At 38.0% G+C, this 16,852-nt stretch overlaps 1 protein-coding gene across 2 annotated transcripts in view; it reads right to left on the bottom strand.

Moving 5' to 3' along the window:
• The window catches only part of USP33 (ubiquitin specific peptidase 33), a 65,769-nt gene that overhangs the window by 40,741 nt on the left and 8,176 nt on the right, over positions 1-16,852 (bottom strand). For both annotated transcript variants that reach the window (XM_047871628.1, XM_047871629.1), the window contains exons 2-5: positions 5,328-5,459; positions 4,602-4,655; positions 3,196-3,258; positions 1,085-1,237 (exon numbers count right to left, since the gene is read on the bottom strand). In XM_047871628.1, coding sequence (XP_047727584.1) covers positions 1,085-1,237; positions 3,196-3,258; positions 4,602-4,655; positions 5,328-5,408 — 351 coding nt within the window. In that variant the 5' untranslated portion in view covers positions 5,409-5,459. The remainder of the gene's footprint in view (positions 1-1,084; positions 1,238-3,195; positions 3,259-4,601; positions 4,656-5,327; positions 5,460-16,852) is intronic.

Here is a 16,852-nt window from a genome sequence, read left to right as displayed (position 1 = left end):
CAGAAATAGTAATGGTAGTTTGATTTATCCACTACAGCCATTCAACTTTGAAATACAAAAAAAATATAGCTTGTCTAAAATCTACTCATTTTAGTTATATAATGTGTAAGACAAGCAAATTTATTTACACAAATGTCTACTATCAGAATGTGACACAAAGATATAATACAAAAATGTTAAAAGTTGGTATCAAGGAAGACAAGTATAGAAATACAATGTGATTTTTTTGATACATGAGGGGAAAAAAAACTCACTAATGTGTTAATTAAACCATACAGAGCAAATGATGAGTACAGTAAGTTAGAAGCCAACTCTTCTAATATTTTCATTTCCTTTTCCCTATTTTTATAGAACTAGAAAATTCTCAAAATTAAGTGATTAATCTTTGCGAGCCTACACATATTTTGAAACCAAAGATCAACGCTAAGCTTTAATATATCCTATTTGGTTTTTGATAAATTAGTAAAATGTTCTTAGTAATATTAATGGAGGTAGAAAGGGAAGAGAAATGAGGAAAAGGGAGCTGAATTTGTATTTGTAATTTCCTATCAAAAAAGGCCTGCCCCCTCTCCTAGAATCAGATTGCTAGAAAAATACACACTTTTTAAAGACAGTTTGTTAGGGTGCCTGACTGGCTCAGTTGGTTAAGCAGCTGACTCTTGATTTCAGCTCAGGTCATGATCTCACAGTTTGGAAGTCTGAGTCCCACATCGGGGTCTATGCTGATAGAGTGGAACCTGCTTGGTATTCTGTCTCCCTCTCTGCACCCCGCCCCCCCCCCCCCACCACTGTGCTCTCTACATGTCTCTCAAAATAAACTTTAAAAAAAAGAAGTTTGTTTTTAAGTTTTAAAAACACAAAACATGCTTTTCCATCTTCAGACAGGTGAGCTTCAATCTTACTATAACATATCATTCTATAAAAGAGCAAAGGCTAGCCTCAGTATTGCAATCAAGAAAAAAGGCACATTACAGAAATATTTAAAGTACAAGTGAGGTAGAGTTGTTATACATTTCAACTACATGACAAATTCTAAAATCATACCTGAAAATACACGATATTTTAAATAAAGTTTGATTATTACCTGGACACTATTTTCTTGGGTTTGGTGAAGTGGTCTTACATGAGGCAAAGAAGGCTGAGTTCCTAATTTCCTATCCAAAAATACTTCTTTGCTGCAAGCATAACACCATACTCGAAGAGTAGTAAGGTTCACAGTAAGATAATGCTTTGTCTCCTATACAATTTCATAGGGGAGGGAGAAGAGGAACCAAAATTAGGTATAGTTGAAAACATTTCAAAAGATCATATAAGGGGATGCCTAACTGGCTCAGTTGGAAGAAGAGTATGTGGCTCTTGATCTTGGGGTCATAAGTTCAACCCCCCACACTGGGTGTAGAGATTACTAAAACAAAAACAAAAACAAAAAAAAAACCACTTTAAAAAAATCATATAAGATAAACTGCTGGCCTTTAATGAATAACAATATATTCCAAAGAGAAGAGTTAAAACTTGAACACCAAAAACATATTCTTTAGATAAACTATTAAAGTATAGTGAATAGTAACAATATATAAACCTACTCTAGAAATTATACTATTGTCATTTTTCACTACTGTTCAGCATAAAAATAAACATAAGACTAAGACTCTGCTTTGGAGTTAGCAAATAAGTATAATACAAGAAAATAATTGACCAAAGCATAGTAACTATTCTAAAAGATCATAGTAACTATTCAAAAGAATGAGTCAAATGATGTAAGTCAAAGCAAAAAATATCTCAAGCAATATGAATATATGATCTTGGATACATAAAATTCTGGCCTTTCTCAATCAGAGTTCATGGAGAGAATTTATGCCTACAGAAAATTATCTTAGTAACTATTTTCTCAATTCTCACAGGAATGGTACACAGCACTACCATTCTAGATGCACAAAATAGAAGTAAATTATGTACAATGATGCCTGAGGGCTTTGGAATATTCAGGCTTAATTAATTGTCTTGAGGAACCCTGACTGAGAACAATTAATGCTACAGAGACATCAATGTGAAAAAGACAGTTCATGCTCAAGAAACATATAGTTCAAAAAAAAAAAGAAAGAAAAGAAGCATACAGTTTAGAAGTTCTACTACACTCTACCATACCATACCATACCATACCATACCAGAATTACACACAAGCACCAAACAACCAGGGTGAAGTAGAAAGAGAACTCCAATTAAGATGTGCAGAAGGTAAGGTGTGCAGAAGGTGAGTTGAAACTTAAAAGTTACCCAGGCCCTATCACAGGCATAGGCATCCACTCTTGACTTCAATTTTCATATTCTCCTAAAATTCCAACTATCATCTTCATAAACCAGGAGGCAAATTTCTTAAATCATTACTCTCTTAATTACAATCTCAATCTAATATTAATCTTAGCAATTCCCCTCCCCACCTTTTAGAAAGTATAAGCAAAGGTTTAACTCCTCTTATATAAAAAAGGGGAAAATTTTGAATTACAACTTGAATTAATAATGTTGTATTTGCTTGCTTTCCCTTTCCTTCAGGCTCGCTTTAAAAAATATCTTGCAAAGGGGTGCCTGGGTGGCTCAGTCAGTTAAGCGTCTGACTTCAGCTCAGGTCATGATCTCGCAGTCCATGAGCTGTGCTGACAGCTCAAAGCCTGGAGCCTACTTTGGATTCTGTGTCTCCCCTCTCTCTCTGCCCCTCCCCCACTCACGCTCTGTCTCTCTCAAAAATAAACATTAAAAAAAATTTTTTTTAAATATCTTGCCTAAAAATTTTCTATACACCAGGTGATATATGGAATTGCTAAATCACTATATTGTAACTAATATAATACTATATGTTAACTAACTGGAATTAAAATAAAAACTTAAGGAATGCCTGGGTGGCTCAGTCAGTTAAGTGTCTGACTCCTGATTTTGGCTCAGGTCACGATCTCACGGTTGTGAGATCAAGCCCCTGACCCCTGTGCATTGGGCTCAGTGCTGGGTGTGGAGCCTGCTTGGGATTGTCTTTCCCTTTCCCTCTGCCTCTCCCCTGCTGAAGCACTTTCTCCCTCATTCCCTCCCTCCGTTCTTCTCTCTCTCTCTCTCAAATAGACAAATAAATAAATAAATAAATAAATAAATAAATGAAAACTTACAAAGCAAGTAAATAAACACCAAAAAAATTTTCCATATACATACCTGAGAATGTATAGTGCTGTGATCTACTTGTGATTCACCACAACCAACATATGAACATCTATTCTATAATTATACAGAAAGAAAAATAAGTCATTTTATAACATGTGTAAATATACAACAGCATCACATTTACATTTACAATTAAGTTTTGATCATAGGTTTTAACTTAATGACTAAATGACTTTCCATATTCATTTATTTTAACCAAATGGCATTAGGAACAGAAGAATAAAATGAGAATATTTCTAAATTACAAGCTATGTCACCTCTAATATAAGAGAAGCATAAAATATTTTAGTGATTAGATGCAGAAATGATGATTCAAAGGGGCACATGCACCCCAATGTTTATAGCAGTGTTACCGACAATAGCAAAATTACAGAAAAGAGCCCAAATGTCCATCAACTGAAGAATGGATAAAGAAAATATGGTGTGTGTGTGTGTGTGTGTACACACACACACACACACACACACACACACACACACACACACACACACTGGAGTATTACTCAGCGATCAAAATGAAATCTTGCCATTTGCAAAAACATGGATGGAACCAAAACATACTATGCTAAGAGAAGTAGGTCAAAGAAAGACAGATATCATATGATTTCACTGATAGGTGGAATTTAAGAAACAAAACAGCTGAATATAGGGGAAGAGAAGGAAAAATAAAATAAAAACAGAGAGGGAAACAAACCATAAAAGATTCTTAAACACAGAGAACAAACTGAGGGTTGCTGGAAGGGTGTTGGATGGGGGGACAGGCTAAATGGGTGATGGCCATTAAGGAGGGCACTTGTTGGGATGAGCACTGGGTGTTATATGTAAGTGATGAATCACTAAATTCTACTCTTATAAACTATTATTACACTATATGTTAACTAACTTGGATTAAAATTTTAAAATTTTTAAAAATTTGGATAAAATTAAAAAAATAAGTCTCATATAAATATATATATATATATTTAGTGATTTACTAAAACTCTGCAAAAGCACTGGAATTTAAAACCCAAAGTTTATAGGGGCGCCTGGGTGGCTCAGTCGGTTAAGCATCCGACTTCAGCTCAGGTCATGATCTCGCGGTCCGTGAGTTCAAGCCCCTGTGCTGACAGCTCAGAGCCTGGAGCCTGTTTCAGATTCTGTGTCTCCCTCTCTCTGACCCTCCCCCGTTCATGCTCTGTCTCTCTCTGTCTCAAAAATAAATAAACGTTAAAAAAAAATTTTTTTTAATAAAAATAAAAAAAATAAAACCCAAAGTTTATAAAGTTTAATTTGTTATCACGAATCATCTTTTTTTAAAGCATGCTCATTTATGAAATCTGTTAAGTGTCAAAAAACTCTTATAGTTATCCTTATTCAGATATAAATTTTTATAATACCAAAGTTTTGAAACATATACATACCTCCAAACATGCCCAAAGATTTGGTCCTCTGACTTTACAATCCTGACAAGTACCCTATAAAACAAAAATCAAATAGCATTATCATTATGTTGACACAGCCAAACACATACAATTGACTAATAACATTACATAAGAAATTGGAGGGGCGCCTGGGTGGCTCAGTTGGTTGAGCGTCCAACTTCAGCTCAAGTCATAATCTCACAGTTCACGAGTTCGAGTCCAGATAGGGCTCTGTGCTGACAGCTTAGAGCCTGGAGCCTGCTTCGGATTCTGTGTCTCCCCTTTCTCTACACCACCCCCACCCCACTTCTGCTCACGCTCTCTCTCTCTCTCAAAAGTAAATAAATATTAAAAAAATAATAAATTGGAGCCCATGAACACAGAGTATTACAGTAATTTATTTAAAAAAAACACACATTTGATGGGGCGCCTGGGTGGCTCAGTCGGTTAAGCGTCCGACTTCAGCTCAGGTCACGATCTCACGGTCCGTGAGTTCGAGCCCCGCGTCGGGCTCTGTGCTGACAGCTCAGAGCCTGGAGCCTGTTTCAGATTCTGTGTCTCCCTCTCTCTGACCCTCCCCCATTCATGCTCTGTCTCTCTCTGTCTCAAAAATAAATAAACGTTGAAAAAAAAAAAAATTTAAAAAAAAAATTAAAAAAAAAAAAACACACATTTGAGAGAGCAATGAATGATTTTTCTAAGCAAGGAAAAAACCCTATATCTTACATGAGATTTTTGCATTAAGTCTTCTTTCGTTATTTCACCAACTGAATCCAAATGTGGACAATGATTTTGAAAAGGTGACATTTTGTTAGTAACTTTTTCCTGTCTCCCAAGTATTTCCAAATGAAGTAACACCTATGGGAAAAACAACCAAAAAATGTTAATTAAAAAATGCTAAATATTAAAAATCATTAAAATAAAGGCTAAAATAATAAGCATGCATGTTACTAGTATATTTTTCAAATATACCTAGATTACTTTCATAATTTAAGTTAACATGTACACTGGAAATTTCTCCACAAAATTAACATTATATTGAAACTGATAACTATGTATTAATGTAAGTTTGTTTCTCCATTACTTTTGCTGCTTTTCCCCCTTTCTCCCATTTCATATTTTAGAATATAAATAAAAGGGAAAAAGTTGAAGTTATTCAATTTAAGTACTTGTATCTTTTTTTTTTTTTTAAGATTAATCCTTAGACTGGAATAGGAATTAAAAGAACCATCATTTTCACACTAGCTGCAGCCCCTAGTGATGATATAAATGAAATTGTCTGGTATCTTAGCAATATACCAAGATGGTCACATACTAAAGTTACTCAAGTTGGCACCACATTGATACTTTGGACCAAATACTTCTCTACTGTGGGGGTTTGCCCTGTGCATTGTAAGGTGTTCAGCAACATTCTTGCTTCAACCCATTAGATGCCAGAACACTCTCACCACTGTTTACAAGTACAGTATAAAATTATGCCCTCCGGGTCACCTGGGTGGCTCAGTCAGTTAAGCGTCTGACTTCAGCTCAGGTCATGATCTCACAGTTTGTGAGTTCAAGCCCCGTGTTAGACTCTGTGCTGACAGCTGGGAGCCTGGAGTCTGCTTCAGATTCTGTCTCCCTCTCTCTCTGCCCCTCCCCCGCTCATGCTCTGTCTCTTAAAAAATATATAAAATAAAATTCAAAAAAAATAAAATAAAATAAAATTATGTCCTCAAAGGGACAACATTATCTCAGGTTGAAAACAACATCTTCACAAAATCCTTTCAGCAACCCTGATGTAGAGTACCATTATTATCTTAATTGCATATAAGACTAAGAGAGATAAATCTGACTTCACATTGTTAGCATTTGGCAGAACAAGGATTTGAATCCACCTATGCATCTCACAGGTAAGAGCAAGACTCTGAGGTCAAACAGAACTGAGGATACCTCTAAGAGTAGACTGGCATAATGAACTCAAGGGGCTACTTTAAGGACGAAATGAGGTAGCACATGTCAAGTGTGTACATACACACACATAGTACTACACATATCCATATAATTTTATTAGGCACTCTGCAGCATCCCTTTATGTACTTCTTTTTAGATGACCAGTAAGGTCTCATACCTCTCTCTCCCATGAGACCACCAGTTTAAGACTGAGGTAGTTTTCCCACATCAATTACAACTTTCCTAATTATCTTCAGGAGTTTCCTCAAATTCCATTAAAATGAACAGAAGGCAAAATGTTTTGTAACCCCAATATACTTAACTTCTTCCAAGACATCACAATATTATAAATGTAATTTATGAGAATGATAGGAATACTATAATGTCACTAAATTTTATCTCCCCTGCAGATCTTATGAATCATAGAGCTAACTGATTTACAGCATTCAATGCATAGAAATTTCACAACTGGTTCAAGTAAAGTGAGTGATTTCCAAGTAAAATCTCAAGTTTAAGTCAGTACTTCCAGATATTTCTTGGATGTACATTTTTTGTGTGTGTACATTCTTAACCGTAAGGTTTTTCATGCCTCTAGTTCATCTTTGGGGTTTGAGAACACTATTTTGGAAAAACTTAAGAAACTTACTAGGAAAGAATAAACACTTATAAATGTGCTAAAATACTAGCCCATTAGTAAACACATTAAACAAAAAGTTTCAATCAAATGAGTCAAATATTATCTTGCAACCTACAAAATACAACAGAAATCACTCCGGGGGTTAATACTGAATAAATCATTATCTCTAAACATTATTTTTTTTTAATGTTTACTCATTTTTTTTCAACGTTTATTTATTTTGGGGGGGACAGAGAGAGACAGAGCATGAACGGGGGAGGGGCAGAGAGAGGGAGACACAGAATCGGCTCCAGGCTCTGAGCCATCAGCCCAGAGCCTGACGCGGGGCTCGAACTCACAGACCGCAAGATCGTGACCTGGCTGAAGTCGGACGCTTAACCGACTGCGCCACCCAGGCGCCCCTAATGTTTACTCATTTTTGAGAAAGAGAGAGCATGAGTGGGGAAGGGGCAGAGATAGAGAAAGAGAGAAAGAGAGAAAGAGAGCGAGAGAGAGAGAGGATCTGAAGCAGGCTCTGCACTGACAGCCGCAAGCTCAATGTGGGGTTTGAACTCATGAACCATGATATCATGACCTGAGCCCAAGTTGGATGCTCAACCAACTGAGCCACCCAGGCACCCCTCTAAACATGAAATTATTACGTAAGATTAAACAAGGCATGCGCCAGACTTTCAGATGCATGAAATTTAACTTAAAATAACTGTTAACGTTTTCCATTTCTTATTTATGTTTGTGAAAGGTCTGGCAATCTTTCCCACCCACCTCTCACTTCCTTCTGTGCTTAGATATTTCTTCCTTCTTATCCAATTACCTCCACTGCCAGCCATGATGGAGTGACCGGAACCAGATTTAGCCTCTTTAAATAACTAAAAAGCTAGACAAAATATATAAAATAATGGTTATCAGGCACTGGAAAGTAGGCAACAATTACCCCAGCTTATGCCTAGAAAGAACTTCTAGGCCATAGTGCACGTAGGAGAAAACCCAAACAGTGTCCAGCAGTCTCCTTGAGTTGAAGGGGCAGTGTTGAAAATGCAGAGGCACCAAGGTGGCTAGAATTCACAAGGCAGAGTAACAGAGAGGAAAGAACTAAACACAGAGCAAATAAACTCATGAGGTTTGCAGAGGGCTACCATTAGGTCTTCGGCTGAGTACTTATGAGCATGTGCATGTGATTAAACTACCCTAAGCAGGGGAAAGAATTACTGGAAAAGAATAGGTAGAACAACTCTGGCAGCCAACACAAGTTTGTTTGTGTCCCCACCAGCCAGAATTTAAAGAGTTCATAATACACAGGGAATAACGCACTCAGAGGGTATTGCCTCAATAATAGGAAAAATGTATCCCTAAAGACTACTTTCGTTCTGCCTTTAAAAAGTTCAAAATAAGTATTACAGAGTCAAATTATTCTCAAGGAACATAACTGTGTCCCAGAACAAAGGAATGAAAAAAACCCCAGCACCTGACAAGATTAAAAAAATTACAATGTCTGGTATCCACTCAAAAATTACAAAACAAAAACAAGGAAAAAAAAGAGATCCAGAGATAACACAGAAGACAGGATAAAGCATAGATGTTTTTAAATTTTTTTTAATGTTTTTAAGTTTATTGTTTTTTAGAGACCGAAAGCAAGTGGGGGAGGGGCAGAGAAGGGGGGGAGAGAGGGGGAGGGAGAGAGAGAGAGAGAGACAGACAGACAGACAGACAGACAGACACACGGAGAGGGAGAATCCCAAGCAGGCTCCACACTGTCAGAGCAAAGCCTGATGCAGGGCTCAAACTCACAAACCGTGAGATCAGATCTGAGCCAAAACCAAGAGTTAAATGCATAACCGACTGAGACACTCAGGCGCCCCAAGGATACACATTTGTTTAATCTGTACACCCAACATGGGACTCAAACTTACAGCCCTGAGATAAAAAGTCACGTGCTCTACTCACTGAGCCAAACAGGCGCCCCAAGATACATATTTTAAAGAGAAACGTGAGGGGCGCCTGGGTGGCGCAGTCGGTTAAGCATCCGACTTCAGCCAGGTCACGATCTTGCGGTCCGTGAGTTCGAGCCCCGCGTCGGGCTCTGGGTGATGGCTCAGAGCCTGGAGCCTGTTTCCGATTCTGTGTCTCCCTCTCTCTCTGCCCCTCGACCGTTCATGCTCTGTCTCTCTCTGTCCCAAAAATAAATAAACGTTGAAAAAAAAAAATTTAAAGAGAAACGTGAAGGATAGAAGAAAAAAAGACCTAAAGCAAATTTCTAAATGTTAAAAAAAAAAAGTCTTAGGTGAAAAATACAGTGTATGAGATCAACAGCAGATTAGACAATGCAAAAGAATAATGAACTTAAAGACACACTGAAAGAAACTATTCAAATTGAAATGCAAAAAAAAAAAAAAATTGAGAAATTAGAGTATCACTCAGATGGGTAGAAAAGTCCAAATTTGATGAAAACAAAGAAACACAACAAACTTGAAGCACAAGACATATAAACAAATTACATCATGGCACACTAAAAACAAGTTGCTTAAAACCAATAATTGGGGCGTCTGGGTGGCTTGGTCGGTTAAGCGTCCAACTTTGGCTGAGGTCATGATCTCACGGCCCATGAGTTCGAGCCCCGCGCTGTGCTGACCGCTCAGAGCCTGCAGCCTGTTTCAGATTCTGTGTCTCCCTCTGTCTCTGCCCCTCCCCTGTTCATGCTCTGTCTCTCTGTCTCAAAAATAAATAAACGTTGAAAAAAAAAATTTAAAAAAAAAAACAATAATAAGAAGATCATCTTCAAAGTAGCCAAAAAAGGCCAATAACATATTCTGGAAACAATACAAGCCAGAAGACCATGGAGCAACATCTGTACAGTACTGAAGGAACACTGTCAACCTAGAATTCCATACCTGGAAAACACCTTGCAAAGTAAGGGCAAAATAAAGCCTTCTTATACAAACGCTGAAAGAATTTATTACCAGCATACCTGCACTATAAAATGTATGTATGTGTTTCAATATTTTTTCTTGTTCATATAATCAAATATAGAAAGAGACATATATGGCCTTTTTTGGGCAATAATACAGATATCCCTCTATCTCAACTTTTTCTTGAATACACGTCATGATGCATACACTGCATAAATCATGCAATTAATTCTTCTGATGAATATTCACTTTGTTCCCATATTGTTATTAAAAATAATCATGGGGGCACCTGGGTGGCTGAGTCAATTAAGCATCCAACTTCAGCTCAGGTCATCATCTCACAGTTTGTGGATTCAAGCCCTGCATCAGGCTTTGTGCTGACAGCTCAGAGACTTCTTCAGATTCTCTGTCTCCCTCTCTCTCTCTACCTCTCCCCAACACACAAATAAACTTAAGGGGCACCTGGGTGGCACAGTCGGTTAAGCGTCCGACTTCAGCCAGGTCACGATCTCACGGTCCGTGAGTTCGAGCCCCGCGTCGGGCTCTGGGCTGATGGCTCGGAGCCTGGAGCCTGTTTCCGATTATGTGTCTCCCTCTCTCTCTGCCCCTCCCCCGTTCATGCTCTGTCTCTCTCTGTCCCAAAAATAAATAAACGTTGAAAAAAAATAAATAAATAAATAAACTTAAAAGACTTTTTTGTAAGTTTATTTATTTTGAAAGAGAAAGAGTGGGGGAGGGGCAGAGAAAGAGGGATAGAGAGAGAATCCCAAGCAGGCTCCACACTGTCAGAGCAGAGCCTAATGTGGGGCTTGATCCCACAAACCATGAGATCATGACCTGAGCTGAAGTCGGACGCTTAACCAACTAAACCACCCAGGAGCCCCTAAAAAAATTTTTATAATAAAAAAAATGTTTTAATATATTTAATCATATATGTGAAGATTATTTATGAACTCTATTCTATTCTACTGGTCTATGTCTGTCTTAGTACCAATACTATTAACTTTCTTATGCTATCCTTTATCATTAAAGCCTTTAATTTTTATAAAATCAAACATGTCTCTTATAACAGCTCTGAGTTTCTGATCTTAAAATTTCATTTGGGCACCTGGGTAGCTCAGTTGGTTAAGCATCTGACTTTGGCTCAGGTCATGATCTCATGGTTCATGAGTTCAAGCCCTGCACTGGTCTCTGCACTGACAGTGTGAAGCCTGCTTGGGACACTCTCTCACTCTCTCTCTCTCTACCCCTACCCCACTTGTGTGTCGTCTCTTTCTCAAAAATAAATAAATAAACTTAAAAAAAATTTTCCTTCATCCTTGTTTATACACCTAACGCTATAGAATAACCTTAAATATTTTTTTTAAACAAGGCTTTAATCCATCTGGGGGTTACCTTAAGACAGGAACCCAATGTTATTTTCTTCCAGATGGGCTGACAGTTGTACCAGCACCACTTACTACACAATCTACCCATTACCCATTGAATTGTAATACTATCTTTATTACACTTGCACATATTTCTGGATCCCCTATTTTGTTCCACTAATCTACGTATGCCAATACCATAGTTACTTATTTTTTAATGTATCTCTGAATACTTTTAAGTTTATTTATTTTGAAAGCACAAGCGCACACCCACACACAGGCAAGTGGCAGGGGGCAGAGAAAAAGAGGGAGAGAGAGAGAATCCTAAGCAGTCTCTACACCACCAATGCTGAGCTCAATGTGGGGCTCAAACTCACGAGCTGCAAGATCATGACCTGAACCAAAGTCGGATTCGTAATCAACTGAGCCACCCAGGTGCCCCGCCAATACCATATTTAATTTGAATACAAAAAATGTAGAATATTTTGATAACTGTAAGACATTCCTCTTTCACTATTCCTTTTCAGTTTCCTTGGTTATTCTCTGAATATACTGGAAACATGATAGTTTTACCTAGTTTTCCAATATCAATACTAATTACTTAATTTTACTGTTGTAATGCATTTACTAGAATCTCTAAGACCATCTTGAATATAAAGTGGGGGCATCTGGGTGGCTCAGGTTAGCATCTGACTTTGGCTCATGTCATGATCTCACAGTCCATGGATTTGAGCCTCACATCTGGCTCTCTGCTGTCAGCACAAAGCCTGCTTCAGATTCTCCGTCTCCCCCCCCGCCTTCCCCCACTCATGCTTTCTCAAAAATAAACATTATATATATATATATATATATACACACACATATACATACACACACACATATACACACACACACACGTGACTGTGAGGGTCCCTAGGTGGCTCAGCCGGTTAAGGATCTGACTTTGGCTCAGGTTATGATCTCCCACTTCTTGGGTTCGAGCCCCACATCGGGCTCTGTGCTGACAGCTCAGAGCCTGGAGCCCGTTTCAGATCCTGTGTCTCCCTCTCTCTCTGCCCCTCCCCACTCATTCATTCTTTCTCTCTCTCTCAAAAATAAACAAACATTTGGGGTGCCTGGGTGGCTCAGTCGATTAAGCATCCGACTTCGGCTCAGGTCATGATCTCAAGACTCAAGGGGCACCTGGGTGGCTCGGTCGGTTAAGTGTCCGACTTCGGCTCAGGTCATGATCTCACGGTCCGTGAGTTCGAGCCCCACATCATGTTCGAGCCAGCACATCAGGCTCTGTGCTGACAGCTCAGAGCCTGGAGCCTGTTTCAGATTCTGTGTCTCCCTCTCTCTCTGCCCCTACCCTGTTCATGCTCTGTCTCTCTCTGTCTCAAAAATAAATAAACATTAAAAAAAATTAAAAAAAAAAAAAAAAAAAAAAGAAGAAGACTCATGAGTTCGAGCCCTGCAATGGGCTCTGTGCTAACAGCTGGAAGCCTGGAGCTTGTTTCAGATTCTGTCTCCCTCTCTCTGTGCCCCTCCCCCACTCACACTCTGTGTCTCTCTCTCTCTCTCTCTCCTTCAAAAATAAACACTAAAAAAAATTTTTTTAAGAAAAGAAATAAACATTAAAAAATTTAAAAAATAGGGGCACCTGGGGGGCTCAGTCAATTAAGGGTCCGACTTCAGCTCAGGTCATGATCTCACGGTTAGTGGGTTTAAGCCCCACATCAGGCTCTGTGCTGACAGCTTAAAGCTGGGAGCCTGGAGCCTGTTTCAGATTCTGTGTCTCTCTCTCTGGCCCTCCTCTGCTCGTGTTCTGTCTCTCTCAAAAATAAATAAATGTTAAAAAAGGTAAAATAAAATAAAATAAAAATAAAGAAATAAAAGTGATTGTGAGCATCCATGTCTGGGTCCTTATTGTGATGGTTTTGCTATTCAGGACATTTGCTATAATTTCCTCCTATTCTTAATTTACTTTTGATTTTTTTTAAGTAAACTATAGGTCCAACATGGGGCTTGAACTCACAACCCTGAGATCGAGTGACATGCTCTACTGACTAAGCCAGCAAGGCACACCTAATTAGAAATGGTCTTAATGAACTTTATTAAATGTCTTCTCAGCAGCTACTGGTGGTTTAATATATTCCTTACTTCATCCGATTACATAATCTATTAACAGATTTGATATGAATAACCCTTGCATTGGTGTAATATACCCTATGGGTCAAAATGTACTATTAGCCTGTTGCTTCATATCTAGATTCTACTGTGTATTTCTATTTAGAGATTTTGCAAGTGAAATTGACCTTTTTGGGTAACATTTTTATCAGGGATAAAAGTTATGCGTGCTTCACAGAATGCATTTAGTAGCTTTGCATCTTCTAGACCACAGAAAATGTTCCATTATTATCATTATTATATATTATTTATAACTTAAATGAAACTCAGTTGTGAAACTATCTGCTATGCTGCCTCTTTGAAGGACATATCTTTTTTTTTTTTTATTCCTTTTTAATGTTTCTTGAGAGAGACAGAGAGAATATGAGTGGGGAGGTGCAGAGAAAGAGACACACACAGAATCTGAAGCAGGCTCTAGGCTCTGAGCTGTCAGCACTGAGCCTGATGTGGGGCCCGAACTCATAAACCTCGATACTATGACCAGAGCTAAAGTCAGGCACTTAACCTACTGAGCCACCCAGGGACTCAGGACGTATCTTCAATCATCTTTCAATTCCTTAGTGAGAATGGGTCAATTCAAGTTTTTCACTTCTTGGGTCAATTTTACTAATTTATATTTTGCTATTAAATTATGCACACCCAGGGCGCCTGGGTGGCGCAGTCGGTTAAGCGTCTGACTTCAGCCAGGTCACGATCTCGCGGTTAGTGAGTTCGAGCCCCGCGTCAGGCTCTGGGCTGATGGCTCAGAGCCTGGAGCCTGTTTCCGATTCTGTGTCTCCCTCTCTCTCTGCCCCTCCCCCATTCATGCTCTGTCTCTCTCTGTCTCAAAAATAAATAAACGTTGGAAAAAAAAAAATTATGCACACCCTCTCAATTTTCAACTTTGGCATTATAGCATGGATGTGATATTCTCAAGAAAATTTGCATAACGTTTCATTAATCTCTCCTATATCCAGATATCTATGATGTTTCCTTTCTCATTCCTAATCTTGACTGTTTTTACTTGAATTCTTTTTTCCTTCTATAGCAGGTTTATCTAGTTCATTGGTCTTGGCAAAAAGACAGCTTTGCAATTTATCCTTTACACTATTTTTTGTTCTGCTGCTTCCAATTCCATTAAAGTTTTATCTTTAATTTCCACGTCCTACTTGGTTTTGGTTTTATTTTCTTAATCCCTAAATGTAAGTACTAAATTCTCTTATTTTTTTACTTAATAAAAGTATTTAATTTGATTACATTTTCCTCTAATGTTTACCAATTAAATGGAAATGTTCTCATGGCTTTCTAGACAGTCTTAATCTCACTTTGATTTTAAAATGTTTTAAGTCCACCATTAGAAGAATGGATATACAAATGGCACATTCACAACTAAATACAACACAATAGTTTAACTGCATGACATGGATGGATAATTTACCAACAGAGAAAGCTCTAAAGGACATAAGCTGGATTGGGAAAAAAGGAAGCTACAGAATGATACATACTGTATAAAACCACTGAGGTAAAAATTTTAAACCAGCATTACAGCACATTATATCTGGATACAGATACATCCTATAAAATTACAAGAGTTATTACAGGTCGTGCACTCTGAATGTTGCCTAAGAACAAAGAAATGGGGACCGGGGAATAAATTCTCTGCTTTAGTATCTGGTATTAATTTTCTGGTATATAAACAATTTAATGAGAATTAATAAATATAAACAAAAGCTAACAATTTGAACCAAGGCTATTTAGTATTCCTTAACAATTAAACACAACACTATCAAAATAGAAGGCCCTTAATATTCTAGTTACCTAGTTTTACTCAATTAATTCAGTATGGTGAAAAAAAAATCACTCTTTTATTCCTTCTTTTGATAAAGATTTACTGAGAGTAGGCTATTTAGATATAAGGGAGTAAGAAAACAGGGGTTCTAAGCTACTTCAATTTCTTCTCCAGCATATACGAAAAGAAAGAAGGCATGCATGCTTTCATTCTGGCCTGACAGTTTGTCCAGGGAAGACAGGTACTAGGCATTAGAAAAGACAGACAACATAAAGGCAGTAAAAATGAATGTATATGAAAATGCTATTTGTTCAGTATATAGATGTATATCCGACAGAAGTCTGAGACTCCTCTAGAAGCATGTGCTTCACAAGATGGGAATCACTATGGAGCACAAGAAAATTCAAGCTCTGCATGGAAATTAAGGCTTTCCATAATTTGACCTCAATTTGTCCTTATCCTTACAATCTTTTATCTGGCAGCCCTTTCCTCTGTCTAGCCTAGCTACAGTATTTGAAATTTTCTCAGCCTTATAATGATAGTAATAACCCCAACTAAAAAATGTTTCTGGTTGAATTCACACACTATGACGCACAGCTCAATTGCCTATCTATAGATTCAAAACTGCTTCTGAAGATGATACTTTTAAGTGGTGGGATGGGAGAAGGGAAATACCATGGCAGTAAAATCAAGTTTCATGCCCAAACTTCTGGCCTTGCCATCCAAATAAGACCAGATATTCAAATTTTAGGAAAAGCACAGGGACCTGTGTTATTAATATATGTTACACATCAAGACATAGTTGGTGACCCAATGAGAACCTTTTAATATTGGGAAACTGCCTGCATTCCACTGTCTAGTCTAACCTGAAAGGTAAATATAAAGAGTCATATTCAAGCAACCATGAGAAAAGAAATAGGAAAACTGGTAAATAACAGTAATAGAGAAGATCAATACGAATCCAGAAGGTCTCCACTAGCAGGTGGCAGAACTGTTCGTACTTTTAACAAAAATCTGGAGGAAGATACAGAAGGCAGGCTAGTGAAATATAGTTATATAATTATTTTTAAAAAGATTTTTTTTGGGGGGGGGATGCCCAGCTCAGTCAGTAGACTCTTGATCTCAGGGTAAGTTCGAACCCCATGCTGGGCACAGAGTTTACTCAAAAAATAAAAATAGGGACACCTAGGTGGCTCAGCTGGTTGAGCATCTGACTCTTGATTTTAGCTCAGGTCATGATCTCAAGGTTCATGAGTTTGAGGCCTGCAAAAGGCTCTGTGCTGACAGCAGGGAGCCTGCTTGGGATTCTTTCTCTCCCCCTCTCTCTGTCCCCCCACCCCACTCTCTCTCCCCCCTCTCTCTCAAAAATAAACATAATAAATAAATAAACAAATAAATAAATAAATAAATAAGTAGGGCACCTGAGTGGCTCAGTAGGTCGAGTGCCCAACTCTTAGTTTTGGCTCAGGTCATGA

The sequence above is a fragment of the Prionailurus viverrinus genome, chromosome C1, assembly GCF_022837055.1.
Source record: "Prionailurus viverrinus isolate Anna chromosome C1, UM_Priviv_1.0, whole genome shotgun sequence".
Lineage (NCBI taxonomy): Eukaryota > Metazoa > Chordata > Mammalia > Carnivora > Felidae > Prionailurus > Prionailurus viverrinus.
Note: the sequence above shows the minus strand (reverse complement) of the source record. Positions and strands in the feature narration are given on the sequence as shown.